The 22,349-nt window shown below is 37.1% G+C and overlaps 1 protein-coding gene across 6 annotated transcripts in view; it reads right to left on the bottom strand.

Moving 5' to 3' along the window:
• Positions 1 to 528: 528 nt before the first annotated feature.
• The window catches only part of SON (SON DNA and RNA binding protein), a 41,109-nt gene continuing 19,288 nt past the window's right edge, over positions 529 to 22,349 (bottom strand). For 2 of the 6 annotated variants that reach the window (XM_074814271.1, XM_074814272.1), the window contains exons 6-12: positions 20,519 to 20,707; positions 16,163 to 16,273; positions 15,650 to 15,766; positions 8,148 to 8,295; positions 3,981 to 4,049; positions 3,778 to 3,893; positions 529 to 3,227 (exon numbers count right to left, since the gene is read on the bottom strand). In XM_074814271.1, the coding sequence (XP_074670372.1) occupies positions 3,069 to 3,227; positions 3,778 to 3,893; positions 3,981 to 4,049; positions 8,148 to 8,295; positions 15,650 to 15,766; positions 16,163 to 16,273; positions 20,519 to 20,707 (909 nt within the window). In that variant the 3' untranslated portion in view covers positions 529 to 3,068. The other 4 variants (XM_074814273.1, XR_012621889.1, XR_012621890.1 and 1 more) reach the window with 4 other exon arrangements.

Genomic DNA, 22,349 nt, shown 5'->3' with positions numbered 1-22,349 from the left:
AAAAAAAGTTAACAGCATTATGCTACCCAGTCTGCTGCTCTTCCACCTAAAGGTATTTTCAGTAAATACTGCCATCATTCCAGACGCTTGTAGAGCAGTACGATTTATTTATTTAACCTATCTAAATGGGTGAATTTTATCACAACTGTGATTTATTTGGGAGAGCTAGAAACTGTAGCAGTTGACTACGACTTCATACAGTTCTTGCACTTGAAGAGGCAATTTTGAATTTCCCCAGGCATAGGAACTTCACCTTCCTGCTCCTAACTATTTAAAAACTACAATAAGAAGACTGGCAAGAAATCGTTCTGGTGGAAGCTGGCTACAAGTTCTTGGGCACCTGTTTCAAAATGCTCCCCGCCACAGGGAAGTCAGAAGTGCTTTCAGTGAAATTACTTCTAGGAAAATAGTTGTGTAGCAAAAGGAAATCCAACAGCCAAACGGATCGTGTCTTCCATCAGCAGGAGTCACAGACTATTCACCTTTAAGACAGCTGAAGTGCTGCATAAATAACCAGGTTCCAAGAGAGTGTTTCCTTGTTCTTTTTAATATATCACTACTTATCTATTCCTGCATGCAAAGGACACTCAAACCAATTCAAATTTACAAATTTAACAGAAGCACATCGCTGCACTAGCTTTAGATTCATATATCATTCTGAACAACAAGGAATGAAACTAAAACAGAAACCTCAAAATCAAAGTGTGTCATAATTAGGGCATAACAGACCTTAATTTTCTTTTTTTCTTGTAAGTCTTTCTTAAGACCAGAGGTTAAACCCACATACAGTACCACATCTTTAAGGCAGGAAATCCAGAACTTGCCTAAAGTTACTTTTAAAATGGAGCCGTCAATGGGACTGATTCCACCTGCTCTTTGCTGCTGTGAGATAACATGTATCTTTGCATGACACATGGGGAATACAGACCCAAAAAAAGAACAAATAACAAGAGATTGTACATTCCCAGATTTGACACTATACAGATGTGAAACCAGTGCTGACACGGACACCACAGATGAAACAGAATGATCAACATCTCTGATGTTTTAGGTCTATCAAGCCAGACATTTAAACAGAAGTCTGATTAGGAGCTGCTCCCACATCCCGAGTTAATTACTTCCAAGTCGTACATCAAAAAGCCAAACTTCAGTTAAGCCAGATACAACACCCAGTTCTCCCACTGCAGATCTTTCCATCGCTGTACCATCGTATTTACTTTTGGGTTTTTATACACACCTTCCAACTCATTCAGCAAATGAGGTAAGAAGATCTTCAAACATTTAGTCAGAGACTGAAGGCGAGAAGCCAAAGGGAAAAAAGTTTAATTAAAGACAACTACGTCCATGAAAATTAACTAGACATTTCTAGAGCGCTTTGACAGACTAGTAAGGGGCTTTATTTCTCAGAAGTGTGTGGTAGAGAACCAAATACCATTTCTCTGCTGTACGCAACATGAGACATTGATCCTTGTCCCTTTAGGGCAAAGACAGACACCTTGTTCCATAACAGTTGACAGATACACACAAGTTACCTTACTTTGTGAAAGAAGAGGTACTAGTAATTCTTCACCCCCACGTTCCTACTACCCTTGCAAAGGTCATTCACTTTAGGCCTGAGCACAGCCTTAGTGCACACAAACTGTATTTTGTTCCTGTCCCAGATGAAGCTCTGGTCAGTAGATGTAATACAAAGATGACCTCAAAAAGACTCTTCTGAAATAAGCACCTGAACTACTGAAGTCCATAAATCCTGGCAGTCTGCTCAGAACTCAGACAAATCTGGCAAGAGGTGTACAATGCCCTTTCCAATGCAAAGTGCACATAGCTAAAGTACTAATACTTCTTAAATTAAAAAAAGAAAAAAGAGGAAAGGAGAGGAAAAAAGAAAAAAAAAAAAGAAAAAAAAAAGGAAAAGCTTTCTACATCCTCTCCATTGTCAAACTGCCAAAACTCTGGATCAGGCTGTCTCCTTGAGGGCAGAGTACCATTACGGAAAATTTAAGCCCCAGGAGTTAATTTGGTAATAGTTCAAAGCAACCAAAAATGACTAGAACTGATTCTGCAGCCCTAACAGCTGTTGAAAATCTTCATAAAGCATACTTTTATACTGTGCGTTTCTTCAAAAAGTTGTTTTGGCATACATTTTAATTACTGTTTACTGACCAGTGATTAAGATTATGAACTTGTGCTGCTTTATTGACCAAGTTGGGTACAACAATTTTAAGCATCATTCTATCCCCTCCCTCCCCCCCCGAATCCAGTTGTAGATTTGTTAGAGTTTAAAATTCACATTAACCACAAATTCTTACAATCAACATCAGGCAGTGTGTTAATTTGTTTGGAATAGACAACTCCATCATCTCCCTTCTCAGAACATGCAGGGAGAGTCACCTTTACATTGCAAGTCTCATCGGTTCCATTGCTGGACTTTCTGCCACCCCTCTGAAAGCCAAGTCTTTTGCCTAATCATGTCTGTCCTAGAGTACGGGCTGTACGGCCAGTCGCAGTGTGCCACCGAGTTAAACCCCCGACCAAAAGCCAAAGAGAAGCCGCGGTGCTAACGCTGTACAACAGGGCTACCACCGCCTGCCTTCTCGCAGGGGTCACAGTACTGGCCCAGTATCTGTCCAGCAGTACACGCCAGCCTCGACGAGACTAAGGTAAGCCGCGCGACCTTTTACCAGCTGTCGGCAAAAGCACACGAGTAGCTTTACCAAGACCAGGGAAAACTGCAGCATAGTACAAAACAGTATGAAAGTGTTAACATTCCGTATTGAAGAGAAATTGCATGAGTTTTAAAACAAGGGTTTAGATTACTGATGCCTCCAGAGTCTGTCGTCTGATTTAGTCATTTAAGAAATAATTACATCACTAATGTAAACAATATAAACATACCAAAAACTAAGTATGATTTAAATACATTTTGATGGTACAAAAGAAAAACCTGAAGGTGTCTGTACAGTTTTTACAACGTGGGAATTGCCAATGTATTTACAACATGAAAGGGCAAATACCATTTTTGTGCAGAGTAAAATTATCTGAAATAATGTCAATATAAAAAACAATATCTAGCGGTGTGAGGCACTCCTAAACATGGTGGTATTAACCATGCTTTCCTTTGGTACAAGTCCCATCGCTTGGAGAGCCGCAGTTGCTGCTGTGGCTTTAGCATGCTTCTTATTAAGGCTGGCAAAAGTAGGCCTATATTCATTTCCATTGACTCTCACCTGTTTATGAAAGAGGGGGAGGAAAAAAGAAAGCGTTAGAAAGTGCCTCTTCACTTCTGTTTCAAGGCAGCACTACATAGCTCCTCCAAGCACATTCCCTATCTAATTCCTCTTTAGGGGTAGACAAAATCCACGGCTGGTCTGCAAGCACAAGCATTTCCAAGTAGTAACTGCCAATACAAGATATTACGTGAAAAAGCAAGCACACATCGTAAGATAACTGAAGGACAAAACTAACCCAATCTTGCTCACGACTAAGACTTAACACTACACCTGCAAGTAAACATCAAGAATATGATACCACATAGGTTTAATAATTTTAGTAAGAAGTGGAATACTGTGTTTCTTCACAGATTTACAGGTTATGTGCTTGAGAGATCTGATTTGGCCTTTACAGAAACAGAACTTTTAAATTTTAGCATTGAGACACTGCTTAGCAGTCCTCAGCCACCGCTCACAAGGCTTATATGTTTATATACAAATTTATATACATGAATTTACACCACTTTTAATAGAGAAACCAACAGCAAACAAGGAAACTCAAACGCACCTTAAAAATAAAATGTTTGCGATGATCAGGCCCACTATCATCCACCAACACAAATTCAGGTGGTGACCATCTTCTTTTGTTACAGATCTCCATCAACGCAGAAACTGGATGTTTACCTTAAAGATAAAATGTATTTGAAATTTCAATGCTGCTCTCGAAGCAATCATTGTCAATGAGATTTTTTAGACAAGTAAGAATCTCACCTGAAAGATCCTTCATCACAACGTAATGTCCAGATCTCTTTTGTGCCTTCTCTCCCACAGCAACAAGCCCTGAACAAAACACAGTAACGTTTACATTTATCATTCCCACCTGGTTTCTGTATTCTCGTCAGTAAAGCAGTAACATGTACCAGTGGAGATGAAACCTGGAGACACAACTGCCTTTTCTGAAGTCTTTCAAACTCCCTTTTATCCCAGCATTTTTTTCCCCCCTCCATACTACATGTAACATTCTTCCCAACTGCTCTAGTAAGACTCTTAACAAGCCAGGCAGTAGAAAACTTCTGAGTAGTGTTATGCAAGTCAGGGAACACCTGGTTTTCCATGCCTTCTTTGGAGAAACACCGAACAAGAGAGAAACTTTAAAACATTCTCTCGTTCAGTATTTGTTTTGTGCAACCCAAGAGTCACCCGCTACCTTAACAGTTTGCCTCTAATATACTAAGCCTTTGAAGTATTTTCATGAAACAGTAAAAAGTACCAAATATATTCTCTTATGATACGAATAGCACTGTGGTGTTCTTATAACGTGCTCTCTTTATTTAACTATTCTAATACTGATCCTTTAGGTGCATATTCACAGCCCAATTACTGTGATTTCAATCACAGTGAATGTAAAGTAGCAGAGAAGCATGCAACTGGGCTCCAAGTCAATACAAAGAGCACAAGTTCCAATGGAATTCACTGTGAAACACAAGGGCTGAACATTTTTCTTTTTAAAATCTTACAAGAGCAAGACATAAAACGTAACAATTGCCAAAAATTTATCAAATGCCACTAACCATACCATGCTTAAGAAGTAACTCAAGTTTCTTTCCATTCATTTTGCCATTACCTTACATGTAATCAAAACACCTGACTGTTTTTTCAGAATTTCTCAGACTTCAATCCTTCAATATTACTTTGCTTCTTACCTCAATATGTTTCTGTTCCTGGCTTTCGTGAATAAAGACAGGGAGATACTGCAATTGTTTCCAGTTTCTTCCTGTTCCTTCAGCATTTTTTGGTTGGCATTTTATTTTGTTTTGCTTTAGAAGAAAATCCTTCCCTCCTGACCAGATTTTCATCCTAATGTTCCAGCTCATAAGTAGGGACTTTGAGTGGCATGAAACCCTCATAGACAACAATCATTGAAACAAAGTTTCTTTTTTTTTTTCCTTACAAAATTTTATATCCAAAATAACCAAAGATTTCCACCCAAGAAAAAAAACTCTTCAATCATTCTCTGCATTAATACTGTGTCTCCCTCACTCTAAGTCACTGACACTTGTCTTCCACATTTTGTCCCTGGTACCTCAGGAGGGATTTTCAAAAAAGCTGCAACGGACTCCTGACAAGCTCTGCTGATGGACGAAGCTTCTTTCAACACAGACAACCAACAATTCACTGGCTGACAGCAAAACTCAAGAAGGGTTTGGTTTCAACGCTGTCTGTGAGAGAACTAGAGTTCATTCAGTGTCTGGAAAAATCAGGGTCTAAGCAAAAGCTACAGCAAAGGCAGACAACCTTTTGGTTTATGTCTCAGTGCAGCCTACCAAGTAACTCCTTAGCAAACTGCTTGTTCCTGTAACTGTACATCATATTTGTTTGAGGGATAAGTTCCAAAAACATGTTAAAAAATCCTTATAAAACAAGAACAGGTTGGTTAATTAGTAACAGACAGACTCCTTTTAAACATTTCTGACTTTTCTTTAAACCTCTGCACAGAACTTTAAAAAAACTGACTTTATACAGTTAACATCAAAGAACACTAAAGTTTTAAGAAGCTCTTCAGCTACTCATCATAAATGTATAAACACTGTTCAGCTGCTTCTTTGTAATGCATGAAACATGCTGCTTCCTCATAACATGAGCTGTCTTCCCATATTATATATATATAAAAGTGTTCTTTACCAAGACAGAACACCTTTAGATTTTTTTGTGGAAATTATCAGCAAGATTGCATGTATAATAATAAGCAAGTATTTTAAAACTATGAAATTAAAGCAAAGCCCAGCCTTCACTAAGGTTATCAGTATTTTCAGATTAATCTATCGCATGCCAGGAAGAGGCATCCTTTAACTCCATCTAACATTTTTAATTGTTACCGAGGCAGAGCATTCTGAAGCAGAGAGAGCAAACTACCTGTTACAGAATGCCCAGCACAATGAGGATCTGATCCTGTCTCGGGCCTTAGGGCTTGATGTTGGAAATTTCAGTATGAAATTCTGCAGGCATTAGGGGAATTTATATCAGAAACCACATGAGGATCCTGATGCACACTTCTAGAACTGGAAATTCAAGGTGACACAGCTGTGTATCACCAAAATGTTTTTAATGTTCAAAATGTTCACAGGTTGTGCAGCAATGCTGACTCTTCCCTAGGACGTGACAAGAAGCAAGTGACATAATGAACAGAGCTAACTCTTCCCTCCTGACCACAAAAATCCATCACTGTTACGCAGGCTGCTTGAGCAAGTAATACTGAAATCGACTGGTTTCCATTTCTTCCCACTGACTGATATTCATCAAGCTAAATTGAACTCTTACCAGCAGCGAGAACTTTATAAAAAAATGTCTAGAAAGATCACTGCAACTGATCAACAGTAACAATATATTTTTCAAACATTTCCTTGGTAATCAATCACTCTGTCACCAGGTATCTTCCCCCCGCCTCCCTTTGCACAGAAGAAAAACAGCTATAAAGCAAGTTTGGTCATTGTTCGTATACTACGAAGATGTCTGTTATTGTGTTCTGTACTTTGAGACTGCTGCAGTTTATAAAACTGTATTATGCTTTTAGAAGGTCTTTAGAATTTAGAAAGCAATGGATATTTTCATAACATAGGCTCGCCTTCTCATTTTCTACCTCTTTGCACTTAATAGTCAAATGTTTAAATTATACTTTCACTGCTAGCTTGGTCACCTGAGCAGTACTGAACCATCTCTGTATTGAGAACTAGCATTTTGACACCTAAAGATTCCTCCAGCAATATCTCTGCAAATAAACTCATCATTTGCGTTTTTATGCTTTGCTTTCTTCCTAGCTCAATTATGAGCATTGACAAAAGCTAACACAAACCCATAATTCAAAGTATTTTCAGGCTTTAATATTAGATTATTTAATATATTAAAGGTTCCCAGTTCTTAAAAAATATTTAGGAGAACAACAGTAAGAATTTGTTTTCCCTACAGTCAGTGTTCAACTGTTTATTGTGGTAACGTGTAATAGAATAATTAAATCATAAATCTTGACTACTGAAATTCTGCGTGTTGTATTTAAAATGGTTAGAACTTGTACAGATATTTCAGATGGAAAATTTTCATAAACATTCACTTGGAAAACAGAAGTCTTGCTGAATATGCTGGCGAGACGGCCGGTCATATAAACCACGCTGTCAGCTTACGCAGCAGTGGGCTGCCGATAAATAAAAGGATAGTTCTTTGGACTCAAATGAGCCAAGTGCAACAGTTCTCCGCCTGTGGCCGTGGACTATATAAAAGAGGAGGAGGAAAGATTGCTAAAGCAGTCTTTAGAAACCATCAGGGAAACGTCACTGTAGTTGAGCAGAGCTGCCTGCAGCAGGATCAAACCAGGAGACAGAACAGCAGGGAGATCAGATGGACAAAAAAGGCAACAGAGTCCATTTGGAAGACCTAAAACCATCAGTACGACAGTCTATTCATGTCAGGACTTCAGCTGAAAGGCAGCAGTAACTCAACTCTGTAGCTCTCACCTCTGTCCTTCACCTCAGTTTAAAACTGATCAAACTATTCAGTCTTCTACCCTGCCCCATTCCTGCTTCAGCCACTTTCTCTAGACCAACCACAACAGCTTTTCCACAATTCATTTCCCTGTCCGTGCCTTCTCCATACATCCAACCGAAGCACATCCCTAATTTAAGAACCACCAAGAAGCACTTTTTAAAATGGAAGGTGAAGGTTAGGGACAGTTAAGAACATCTGGAAGAATTCACGGGCATAAGAACAAAGCCTATATCCAAATCCAGGGCTTGAAAAACTAGTACCAAAAGTCACCTACATCATTCTCTTCATTTTTACAGTGAAACTGTATCCAGAAAAAGCTCACTACTTCAAAGTTATCTTGCCTATCTCCAAAACAGACATGAGAAATTTATACTGCCATAAGACATCTATGGAAGGGCTTACCTTTCCGATCTGTCTTAAAATCGACCATAATAGGCTCAACACTGCCTTCTTTGTTTTTTCCAAGCCCTTCTCCTTCTCTCCAGCCCATTTTTCTCATCAGTTGAGCTCCCATTCCTCCAGTTACAGGGGCTGCTCTTAAGAACTGATCCTATCCAGAAAAAGAAAAGTAAAACAAGACCTAAAGTTAGCACAGGGATTTCAAAAAATAAGTGGGAGCTTCCAAAAAATGTTTCTAACAACCTTTCACAGACTCAATTCAAAAAAAATACACCTTAGCTTTATATACATTAACATTTTGTATAAACCAGAATTCACGCAGACACACGAGACACAAATCAATATTTTCAAAAAAGAACAACTTAAGAAAATTCTAATGCAATCCAAAAGCGGCAAGTGACCCATTTCAGACATATGTATTTAATAAAACAATAACCGTCCATTTTTAAACACGCTACTTTGGTTCCAATGCATCTCTTCTCATCTTGTGAAAGGAGGCAGTGTTAACTGTTTAACTGGCAACATGTGTGCCAAGTGTACCTAGTTATTGAACAAAATACAAGCACATTTAGTAATGACATTCACATAGTGTTTAGGCGTATTTTAAATATAAAAAAAAGTTTTCCCGTTTTATTATACAGCAGTTGCACATTCAAGTTCTACTCTGAAAATCCACATGAAACATACAGGTTTTTATTTTCTTTTTTTAAAGGAAAAAAAAAGGCGCTTAGCCACACAGTTTAGCAGCAGTAGTCTTCACATTCTTTCAAATAATCATTAACATAATAGTTGTTAAATGGTGAAAGCTTATAAACAGAAATTTTAAAAATCTGTTTTGATGTAAAGAACTTTAAAAACTCCTTAAATGTTTACGTACCTAGGCCTCGATGGCCGCAGTGTTGTGAATAGTAGGGCTGGCATTGACCGTGGCAAGAAGGCAGCTACAAGGATTTGACCCTGAAACAAGTTTCCATATAGAGGGGTGAAAGTTCACAGGTTATTCTGTGAACTATCATCTCTCTTCTGCCCCCCCCGCTGACCCAAGTAAGTAAGTCAATCATTTCCATCACAGCAAAAAATTGCTTGCCTTAAAATATACAAGTTTACACACTGGCACTGATAAGTCCATCAGTTATTTCGCATAGTAGGTTAGATGAGACATTGCCTAGCATTTTTGTGAAATTTTTACTTACTATCAAAGCAAATTAATAGAACTTTTTTTTTGCTTTATTTTGAGTTGTGCTTGCAAAAGTAAGCATCTCCCGGATTTGGACAAAGGACTGACAGGTCCTTGGTTTCAATCTGTATGTAAACAAAACCAGAAGTCTTACTTTAGCAGAGACTAAAGTTAATGTATTTTTAAGGGGATTTCAAATTGGCAACTGACACACACTAATGATGCATGTGTGTAATCCCCACTATACATGGTGTTAAAAAAATTTAAAAAAAAATAATTGTTGAAGATTGTGGCAGGATTTCTCCAAATATTTACCTATTAAACAGTAAATACCTATCAATCATGCAACTGGATGCTGCATTTAATAACAAAGCGGTCTGATGGAAGAGTAGAGAGGCTAAGTGCTCCTCTCCAGTTCAACTTTTTTCTGACTGGTGCAGACCATGCAGTGTGTGTGTGTACACAGAGACAATCAGTTTCTTTGATATGAACTGCCTCAATCTATACACCTAGAACAGCTTTTACTTACTTCCATTTTCATTCTCCCCTCTCTTTTCCAGGAACCTCTCATAAGAAAAGGGCAACCATGCCGAGAATGATACAAACCCCAGTCAATGTCACCCTGGGTTCCGATTCCTCTTTTGTACCTGCTTTGCAATGATAGAATTTTCAATATAAACATCTGTTTCATTATCACCAGTGTGTATTCAGTTCACAAATGACAGAGTGCAATTTCTTGATGAGGTCACTTTAATGTTACACAGCTTTCTCATCACACCTGTAAACGTACTAATTCAGGTGTTAGGAGTGGTGTAGAAAGGAGAACAGAATCAAAAATACTGCTATTCGTAGTGAAAAAAATCAAAGCCCAAGGTTCCTATATAGGAATTACCAGAGCCTGAACAAATTCCAAACACTGGAAATAAAAAGAGTCCTAAATTCCAAAGCGTAGTTTATTAAAAACACCTCTTCTAATGTGTGAATTCAGAATCCTATCTGGTAACTTTAATAGGAATTTTTTACACTATGCTGACTCCTAAACATGTGCAACAGAACCGAGACAAGAAGGAATTAAAAATGAAAGTTTTGTTTCATTACAGAATAGCTGTATTTGTGCATCACACTAAAAGGCTAAATGAAGTAATTCTGGTACCAATATGAAAGGAGCCAGAAGAAGCCTACTTTGATTCAGTTTACTGAAGAAGCAAAGAAGGCCTGCAGCAGGGGAGAAAGGTATTTCAGTTTTGGGTTTTTTTAAGTAATAAACTGAATATAAATCTCTAATGTCACCTGTACAATTATATCCTCTTTAACTATTTTTCTATAATTTAATGACAAGACAACTTCACTTAGCCCATGATTTAATAGAGTATGGGTAGCACTGTGTTTGTAATTACATTTGAAAACATAAAAATAGTAGAAACATTATCAAAAACAGGAAAGCAAGATATAAATTTCTTTTCAGTTTTAAAAATCATAAAAGGCCAAGTCTCACAAAACTATTTAGCAGCTATGTACCCTTGCAGACCTGCCCCATAGTGAGGATATCAAATTGAAGAGTACGTAACACAATAACCGCCCAGGTTTCTAAGTATTTGGTTACTGTTGTCAGAAATAACTATTTACAAAATAATTTTCTTTTTCATTCACTCTCAATTACAGTAAGCCTGCATGAAAATTTAGTATCATTTTTCTCATCTTTTGATCTCTAAATTCCATGAAAGGTCAGCCAAATAAAGCACACTTCCATTCTGCCAGCAGATGGCGACAACTAATAAGCCACATTCTTGTGTCAACACTGTCTTTAATAAGAAGGCTACATACTAAAACCTAATCACTTAAGAGGGTTTTTTAGTAATTTTAATTAAAACTATTACTCTTTTAAAGCTATGTTAAGGCAACGAATCTGGGGGGACATGAATGCCTGAATTAGCATTTAAGGGCTTAAACAAACAAACAAACAAAAAATCACACCTCAAAGATGATTTTACGGGGTTTTTTCTGAAACACAATACAAGTTGGGACAGTCACCATTGTTTAACAGCAACAGCTATCTTTGGGAAAAGGATAGCATACAGCATTGAACTGAACAATCTATAAAACAGCACCTGCAACATCTGAAATAGGAAAGCCATAATTATTTGAGAGATCTTAAAATACATCTTCAATTTCTGCTCTGTGAAAATACCCGTTCCTTCTCACAATGCTGACAGGGCACTAAAGCATAAATTGTCAGGAGGAAGGTTTATTTCTTTGGAGCAATAATTTATTAAGCAAAGGACAACAAAGCCTTAAAGGCAGTAGGTGGACAGTTTCAGCTATAGCACAGTGGGCTGTCTTAAAGATTACTTTAAGACTAATGCCAAAGAATTTCTGAGTCAAGTACCAGGAACAAGCATCTGTCTTTGGCAAAACTTTTGCAAAGTACCTGAACTTTCCATAAAATGAACCAGCACTTTTAACAGCAGCCACATTCCTTTCCCAGCGCAAGAGGAAGAATACCTTTCTGAAAAATCCCATCAAATGCCTCACAAAAACTACGCTCACCATCAGCTTCAGGATTTCTGTTCCCAGCTTTTGCATATAATCAGTAGAAAACAAGCTGAGACTAGCTGGAAAAAAACCAAAAAAACAAACAAAAAAACCCCAACAAAAAATGCAAACAAACAAAAAAAAAAAACCACAACAAAAAAAAACCCCACACATTTTGAGGACTGAACAGGGAGCCAGTCCAATATAACTACCGTACAGCTGATTTGTCTTGCACGTTGCCTTCATTTCCAAGAAAAGCTCATTGTGTCATATAAGGCAATAGGAATACAAGTATTTTCGTAAGTGGCCTTGTTAGAAGGTCAGCAGTCCTTCTCCAAGTGACAATCACAAGACACAGTTTTAAATCCATCGTTAGCATGAGTCTTGCTAATCTGCTATGACTATGGAAGAATGGAAGGTATGCTTGAACTTCTCAGACCTTGCTATGCAAAGCAGAGCATTCTAATGGTCACTGTAAAACTGTGTGTCATGCTTTAGCACAAATGAATGAAACAGATCTCTAGCATTACCCTGTGTGCATAAAACGTTGCAGAAATCTTGTTTGGAGAGCAAGTTTAGGCTATAGAATGAAGTTGATAAATCCAGAAATAAGTGGTGAGTCTGAGAAAGTCTGGGTAAGTAGACCTCAACAGAATTTGCTTGGAAAAAAAACCTATGTGACCACTTCCTCTGATCTGACATTTATTCAGCAGCACAGTCTATTTGTAAGAAAAAAGAAAAAAAGCAGCAACCTCCAGAACAAGTCAGTCATATTTGTGAACTGATTACACCAATGATGATAAACTGAAACAGAAACCACTTTTCAAAAGAAAAAGATAATATTGTTCATTAATCTGTTTTACTGATACAAGAAACCTAACAACACATTATTGCTTTACAAATACTGCTCAGAACCCTATGCATGAACATCATGAATTAGCACATTACTTACAAACCATACTTCTAATTGGCATGTCAAACATTCAAGTATGCCACGTTAACCACTTCAGTAACTAATTCCCTCAAAACTTTATTGAGATAAGATTGAAATTGCAGGCATATTTTGGTTTGAGTACATATTACCTCTCCAGAGTCATTTTTAAAGTACAAAAAATCCCCTGAAATCCAAGAAATGCAAAGTGAAGACAGCACTTATCAAACAAGTTCCCCGAGTACTTTAATTTTTCTCCCCTCCTGACACTGCTCTTCTGTTTCGTTTCATCTATCTAGTTTTGTGATTCTCTCTGTCAAGCACAATGTCTGTACATGTTCTAATTCTTCATTTAATGATACACAACTAACTAGCTGACATGGGCTCTGTTTCTGCTAAACAGTGCACGTCCACAAGTCCTCTCATGGCAATCTCCCAAGCAAAATGCCTTGAGTAAACAACATCTTCAGTCAGAAACGTGCATTAATTCACACACACAGCATACCCCCAGAAACTCCACAGCCCTACTAGCAGATAAAAAATTTAAAAATACTACTTTTTTTAAATGTTAAAACACATTCTTAGGACAAAAAAGAGAGGACGAGTCTGACTTCTCAGTGCTACATTGCATAATTAACAGGAACCACGTTACACAACTTCAAGTGCCTAAGTAAAATACAACCTGTACTTTGCATTTCATGGTTGGTTTGCATTCATATCACTGAGAAAGATAACATGCATTCAGAACCCATTATCCCTACTTCACTTTTTTCTGTGGAATCATTCTCTAACCACAGGATGCAACTCCACATTAAGTTCACCAAACCTAAGTTTTGTGAAGGCTTTCATAGGCCCCACCATTCCTAAAAAAAAAAAAAAACAAAAACCAAACCACAGGGCAAGTCTTCTGTAGCCCCTAATGCATTTTGTAGAGGGCGCATGACTGTAACTACTTGTCATCTCATGCGTTTGATGGCAATGTGCGTGCGAATATGAAACCTGGAAAGAGCAAAAGAAGTCAAGCTGAGGAATGCCAGAGCAGGAAAGAGGACTGTGTCCTCATCTTCTTCACCCAACTCTTCTTGTTTCCAGTAGCAGCCTCCTTTCTGACAAACCACATGATGCTTGCTAGGGAGGACGCCTACTACTGCAAACCACTGTACATTTTTACAGCTATGAGAAGGACAGAAGCACTTCTGCCAGCTCATTCTTATTTCTACATTCAACAAAATGTTCCAATGTGCTTCTGCTCCTCACAGCAGTCATGTCCACAAGCCAGAGACCAGACTCTTTTCTCATTTTCTCCCTATAAAGCATTGTTGGGTTTTTTTGTTGTTTTGTTTGTTAGTTGTTTTGTTGTGGTTTTTTTTAAAGCAGATCACAAAATTAAAAGACCAAGGGAAAACACACTTGCCTTCTCCACTTGATTTTTGTTAGTGGACACTCCTGTCACTGTAAGGCACAGAAGACCACCTCAGAACCTCAAGGAATGAAAATGAGATGAGAAGAGGCGGCTTGGGAAAGAGATGATCAGAGATCCTCCCCTTCCATTGCCTTGGGAACTCACTCAAGGTACTGCAGAAAGGGAGAACCCTCCTAGGCTTGCTAAATCTCTTTCACAAGCCTCATGATAGAAAAGCTTTCCTTTTCTCACCAATACAGCTGAGTGCTTTATATTTCTAAGTTCCTCTGCCAGGGACAATTATTGTAATCAAAGCTAACATTCTGTTGCAATCTCAAAGTTAATAATTGTTAAAATAAGACTTTATCATCTACACTCTATATTAATACTGAGAAGAGCCCAAAAGATTCCCATCTAGCAACTAACTTGGATCTCTGTGTTTGTTGCCTGGCTCTCTGTATTGCTTGGCTATATAAAGTGGAAAAACAAGTTAGTGAATCTTGGCAAAAATATTTCTATTTTTAGGATGTTGTAATTCCAGGCTTCTGTATTTAGTTTACACCAAATTTTATGGAAAATTCTACCTAAGCCTCAAATCTAACCTACCAGTTTTGAGGGCTGCCTTAACACTGAGTTCTGGAAGGATAAGCAGATACAACATATACTCAACTACATTACTTGCAAGATTGACCACCATAACTCATTATTCTTTTTGCCTGAAAGGCAGATATTGCTTGAATTCCTCAGTTCTACTTCTTGAAGGAGAACCAGTTCAGTATTCATTTTCAAAGATGAAGTATGAATTATTAAACTTATAAAACGCATGTATGTATGACGCACCACACCCCAAAAATAAGCCAGTATTACTCTGCACAATGCCAATATAAGAGGAACTATTTCACTGAAGGATGACATTAAACTTATTAACCCAACTGCAACTCCTGGTTTAGTACTCCAGATCTTTGGCTCCCAGAAAGCCCTGGTGATACAAATAAAGGCAAAGTAGCAATCAGATAGAACCAAGTCAAACAAAATGGCAGTTTGGGACTTGGTTCACTGAAGTTGATGCCAAAACATCACTGACTTCAATAACATCAGGATCAAACCTTGCCTGATCTGTCCCAGTCCTGTAAAAGTAGTGATGGACCTACCACTGCAACCATACCAATATCATGAATGTCATTTCAGTGTAAGGTAACAGCATATATGAGCCAATCTGACTCAAGTACCGGACGCACATCTTATTGAAGTACTCTATGTCATGAGCAACACCTTAATACACAACAAAATGGATACGGCAGCAGCAAGTATCTAAATTGATCAAAGACAGTGATTTAACTCAACCTGTTGTATTTGACACATGCATTACCATAGGTTTTTAAGGCACATCCTTTGCATTTTCCAATACTTCCACTACTATTTAAAATGTGATGGTTAGACAAGTACGTCTGCATAACTTCTACCTTTCTAATCCATGCTTGGGGACCACTGTTGGTCAGCTCATCTGAGGACAGTATCTGTGCTCCAGTACTTCCTGTGAACTGGCCAGGTATGGAGTTTGACTGAGCCCAGGCGTCAATCTACAAAATAAAAATCAAATGTAAGACCAAAATAAAAATTTGCACATTCTTCCTTTGCAATTCTCTGTTTCTCAATAATCTTCATAATGATTCCTCACTTACATTTAGTGCTATGTTCATTAATACTCATTTGTAAGCAGACGCTCCAAAAAGCTGAGCATATGTCAACCCTAAAGCCTGAGCTCAAAGTCTAGCAAGTTCATGGTTCATTGTTTGTTTATCCTCAAAATCAGTGTTATGAAGCGCAAAATAAAGGCAAAATTTTTAAACATGTGCGCATAAACTGGGCTTCCAAAAACCTGTACTTAAATATGTAAGAAAAATCAGCTGGTATGAAGGGTAAAATGTTTACTTTCTTTAAGTTCATCAAAATGCTGATGAAAAAGTGCAACATACCTGTTCCTGTGCACGATTTAACATGCACATGGCCTCTAAATCAAACGTGTTTTCATTAAGCCTTTTCTGAGCCACTGCTCGATCATTCATAGCTGTAGTTATGTCCACGCCCTAGGAAGAAAAATATTATTTTTAAAAATACATCAGACCACAATAATATCCATTTGATCTGGAAAAAGCTGTTGTAAAATAAATGCCACAGATACTACAAAGTTGGTTTACACATTGAATAGCTGGTTTGATATATAAATAGGCAATGTGAAAAAAATCCTGGGACTACTTATTAAGTATATACAACCTGATAATTTATTATCACCTGTCATACATCAAATATCAAAAGAATTATTTTCAGAGAACTATTCTGGTCACAAAAATTTCTGGTGTATAATACTTAAATAGAGAAGCATCTTCTTGTTCAATGGAATCTTACTAACCAACAGAATTAAATGTAACTTAGCTAAGAATTTTTACTAAAAAAAAGCCTTCATACAGAGCTGTTCACATGAGCACTCTACTATTAAGTGACACTAAAACTTCAAGCTGTATGCATAAAAATGTTACAGCAAGAATCACATGTATTCTACTAACTTGGCTTTAGTGGGTTACATCTTAAATCTTCAGCCTAAAACAGACTTGCATAAAAGTAAAGCCAGACTGGTAGCTCATAAAATTGACCATTTTGGAAAGGATTATTTAGATCTGTGCTGCTAAACTAGAATAAAATTTAAAGACAAACAGATTTTAAACTATCTCACACATACTAATCAGAATAAATTGAGTGAAAATATGGAGCAAATGAAACAGCTCAATACAAACCTCTACTCTATACACAAAGCAATCAAAAGAGAAATCCAAAACATTTGGGGATATAAAGATGTAATAAATTATGGCTAGTATACAGCTCTTTTGCAAAATTACTTGTGCCTTGTTCTTCAGATGATGTGCATTTTATGGATCATTCTATCTTGAAAGGAGAAAAAGAACAGTGCTCAGAGACAAGTGAAATTTCTTTAGAAATGAACATGTCAAGGAGACTGAAAGGGCTGGGAACTGTTTGAAGCACAGAAGAAACCCAATAATCAAAACAGCAGGTGGCATATAGACATGAAGTAATTTGATGGGTTTAATTTTTTTTAAATTTGTATTACAAAAGACTTGTATCTTTTGTTAGGTACTAACTCATAATCTTAGCCTCTCACACATTATACTAAAGGGCCACTACAAGACACTGAAACTAATTTAAAATTGACTCTGCTGACCAGAAAAATACAGTTAATCCACAAAATTCCTGTGACAGGAACCAGGTCAAGAATTTAGTAAATACTGAAAACAGTAAGAGACAGACACGGTTGTCTACAACTGCATAAGAGTAGTTATTTTTGTACTCTGGCTATTAAATCTTATTTTAAGATGGGCAATTTTTTCTACTGTTTAGGACAAAAAGTATTTCCTTTGGGAAGATCATTACTGAAACATCTGGCACCGACCAAGACAGACTTAAAATCCCAGAAGTCCTATGTGTCTATGAAACTGACTTCAGTGTTTATTTATTGTCCCAGCTGATGAAAAACACAGATCATAAACAAGGTACAAGAAGAATTAAAAAATCTTCTAACAATCACCTAGCATGACAGTCACGTATGTAAAAGAATGCCTGTTTACAATATACGCTTTCTTGAGTTATTAAGTTTCCCTCACATAGTTACAATAATTCTTTAATGTTTTGTTTGTGAAACTGGTTCAGGAGATAAATAAAAGTTATTCTACTCACCAAAAGCTTCAATCCAGCAATACACATAGGCATGCAAGTAGTCCACTGAAACCACATTGGGACCACTCACATACTTAAACATACATGTGTACTTTAGTGCTTTACCGGACTGGGGCCTATTAGTAGATACCCTGGTTAGTTAGAATTCCCATACACTTTCCCCACATGGTCAGTCACCATTTTGGAGACCATCATGGCTTTGTATTATGTCAAGACACTCGATGGCAGCTTTGGATCTTGAAAAAAAAAAATCTCTGCTTGAAGTATGAAAAGTTGTTATTATTTAGTCAAGTAAAACAGTTTCAAGTTCAGCATGCTATTCTCCGTAAGAGTTCTGCCTTTCCAATCCTGACTTTTAATGACATTTTCCCCGCAGACACAAATCACAAATATTGAAGCAAGAAGGAAGAGGCTGACAATAGAAAGCAGGCATTTTTGACATACTTTGTAGGTCCACCGATACACCAAATGCATTTACTACATTTTTAGATCACGACGGCTTCTCTGCATAAGTCACCTGCGTATACTCCAAACTTAAATACAATGCTATACTTTCAGACTTTCAAATACAGCTTCTTTCTCATAGGTTTCTCTGGCTTCTAGAGACATGCTGATACTTCAGATTACAAGACTTTTTCCTCCATCTCCTCCTACTACAAACAACTATATTAAGAGGATGAAGTTTTATTAAAACAATTCATAATATATTAGCAGGGCCATTCCAGACTGCTTATCCCATAACTAATTCTGCAACTTGAATAAAAATGTAACAATAAAACCAAGTATGTATTTTTTAATGTCAATATAGACTTGCATCAGAATTGTCACAATCAGATTTCAAAATTATCAACACTGAATGGAGGTAAATTAAACGTCAAACTCCCTGAGGATCCAAGCACACTCCCCCACTACCCTACTCCAACAGCAAGGGAGCTTATCTGGCTTATTTTGCTCAAAGGAAGCCATTTCATCCACAAAAAGTCCTCATAAGCATTTAAAAAATTAAGCAGAGAAGGACGCTGTTACCTTTCAGACTCCCTGTAGGAACACACAGGGATTCTGCTACTACAACAGTACTCCTGTATTTCAAAATTAAGGATTGTCAAACCCAAGGGGATGGTATGCACTACTGTCAGCTAATCACCCTTGAAATCACCCTTAACACAAACCAAGTTAAGGTAAATGCAAATAAAAATATTTATTTACAAAATATAAAAACAGACAACATTGTTACAAGCATTTATAAGGATACACATGACAGTAAGGAAAGAAAGTTATGTTTAATATATTTACTCCATTGTCAATTTTTAAGGCCTCTTCTACATAATCAATACACAAACCATCAGTGCTTAGCTAACCCAATTTGTCAAAGACATGAGCCTAGCATCATTGGCAACCTGGATGCAGGGATCTACCAAGCTTGCCTAACTATGAGCATATCATTAACCATTTGAAGGACAAGACTTTTTACCACCCAGTAAAAACAGGGCCAAATGTTCGTATACAATGTTTCTATGCTCTGGACTTTTTACATATACACTAGTAAATGGGAATGACATTCTGCACAAATATTTCAGAACGTTTGTCTTATTAGTGGTTCATGACAAAGACCAAGCAGCAGTTACCATCTACACTAAGGGAACAATGAACTGGGTGCCTGACCATCAGACTCTGAGGTACGCTGTGAAAATGTCTGTTAAATGAGTTATATTCACTGTGCTGTTGGTGCTGTAAGAGACCCAGAAGAAAACACCTTCTGTGCTTCAGGAAGTGAACTGTACAATCTTAGAAAGTTCTTGAAAAACAAAACGCACCAAGTGGAAAGATTGTTTCATCAGAAATTGATGCCAAGGCTTTTTTGTTTATTTGCTTTGTAAGGTATGAGAACAAGTCTTCAGATGGAGTAAGGTTAACATAACTTGAAAAAAATTTACATCTGTCTTAAATACTTAATTTACTTAATTACAAAACCCCCACAAAATATCCTTTTGAAGACATTTCAAGGGGAAAAACATTTGCTTTTTCTTTTTCCTTAAGTTATTACACATACAATTAGATTTTCCTTTGGAAGGCCACATGGAAGACAACTTGTAAGAAAATGTGACTGTAAAGCTAAGAAATTATTAAATACATCCAGAGGAAATGGCAGTTTTAGAAACTATTTTCAAATCTATTTTTAATGGATTACATTTCAATGCAACGTTATTGCTCTAAAATTGGTAGGACAATTTTAATTATTATTAAATTTATAATTATGACAGTCTCAACTTAGGGTATTAGCCTCTGCAGGAAACTGGACAAGAAACCTGCTTTTCATCTTCAAGCAAAAAAGTTTAAATTCTAGTGCAACAAAGTAGCTACAAGTTGACAAAAGCACACAATATGGTTACCAGTTGCTTTCATCATTGGCCACGTGAGCATGACGACCAAATCTGAAGACCACAGCAGTTCAGATAACTAGCTTATTAAAGTATTAGATACTACCTATGTAAGCGGTTTTTTTTCGCAGACTGCAATTTGATACCAGACTGACCAGGTAACCGTTTTGGTTTTCTTATATGATATGCCTTCCTTCCCTTCCTTACCTCAATGGATGGTTTGGGGAAAACATCATCCTTGCTTTCTTCTTTGCCTTTTTCAACTGGAACCCATTCTCCATAGACACTATCTGCTTCTTTTTTCCTATGTTGAGACCCAGATGAAACAGGAAATTCCTTTGACAGGCTGACCTGATTTTTTGGTTGTGGTGGTGGTGCTGGTTTTATGCTGGGAGTCTTAAAGAAATAAAATTAGAAGAAGTTAAAACTTGAAAACACACAATATTCACATGTCTTTGAAAAACAATTTATTGCATGCACTTGGTATTAAGTTTTCATAAAACAGTCATCTTTCCTAACATCAGAACAAAAGCCTTTTTAACAAATAATTTTAGCACTGCCCTAAAAACATACAAGTGAGCAACAAACTACAGTGTAAGAGCAGATGAAACAGCTAGAAATTAAAATAGCTTAAATCAGCTTCAGCAGCCAAAAATACACAAAACCTCTCTCTCACAATTAATGTCTCTGCTTTCTCTCCACCCCATCATAAAGAGAACAATCTTAATCTGCCACACATGCATTTTGTAATGGAACGCTCCAAAATAAAAATTCTGGTCAGCAAAAAACATCGGCTGTGATACCCACATGATGATAAAAAGCTCTGCATTACTATACATAGAGAAAGCAGTTTTCATCATTTTGTTTTCTAGTTAATAGCAGCATGAATCTCAAAGTAGATTAAGTCTATGAGCTTGTTTTCCTTAGACAGTATTGCTACTAAATTAAGAGTCCGCAGAAATCTCTTGACAGTTTCCTCTTCCAAGAGGCAAACAGAGCCCAGACAGCTCCCAATATTGGGTAAATTGCTACTATCAAAGGAACACGGATGGAAATGATAGTAACGCTTGCATTCAGAAAGAATAGAAAGAATGATACTACAAGGGTCAGAACCGTGGAAAACAGACAAAGCAGCCCATAACCGCTAAAGAACATTCCTCTTTGGAACGTGTAAGAATCCCAAGGTTTCTTTATTATTGTCATACCACTTTCTACTGGTACAACATAAAGCATAAATTTATTCCTATCTTACACCTTATGCAAATATGTATTACTGCTTATTTTGTGTATGCCACAAGCTATATATATAATATATAAATGTTATTGATATTTTCACTTAGCATATCAATACTTTCATAGTACTTTATATCTGCAAAATCAGAGCAGACTTTTGTGGGCACAAAACCCCCCAAAAATACAACTGTAAAAAATAACAAAAAAACCCAAAACTAGACAAATTCTGATCTATGATTCAAACGAATCCCAGATGCACTTAAAGAAATGCTTCCTCATTTTATTCCTGTCAACACGCTCATACCAGAAAATGTCAACACAAGCTTTGACACAGCCAAAAGCAGTCCCCCAATGAGGGGCTTTAATGAGACATTTAGACCCTCTTCGTAACAGGCAACATCAGTGATCCTCATTCTTAACACAGTATTTAATTCTCTGTTGGCTAATCTCAAAATTAACAGAATTTTCTTCTCCTTTAGTAAACACTTGAGATTGACTGAAGCAGGAGACATACAAGATTTGAAGTCCACACAAGGATGATAGCATCATCTTACTTAGAACACCTCAAAATGATTTTAGAATTTTGCTGGGGTTTGTTTGTTTTTTAAAGAAAAACAGTGCTGCTCCAAAAGCATTTTCCAATTCCAATGCTGTTTGCAAATTCATACTGATATTTTTGCAATGAAGACGTGAAGTAAAACCGATCCTCTTGATGCTATTTAAGCTTTAAAAGCTGCAGAGACCTTAAGGAAAAACCAGTTTCAATCCACTTATGGCAACTGCCACAATTTCATAGACTGCAGGT

Source organism: Strix aluco, chromosome 2, assembly GCF_031877795.1.
Source record: "Strix aluco isolate bStrAlu1 chromosome 2, bStrAlu1.hap1, whole genome shotgun sequence".
Taxonomy (NCBI): Eukaryota; Metazoa; Chordata; class Aves; order Strigiformes; family Strigidae; genus Strix; species Strix aluco.
This window is presented reverse-complemented; position numbering and strand designations above follow the sequence as displayed.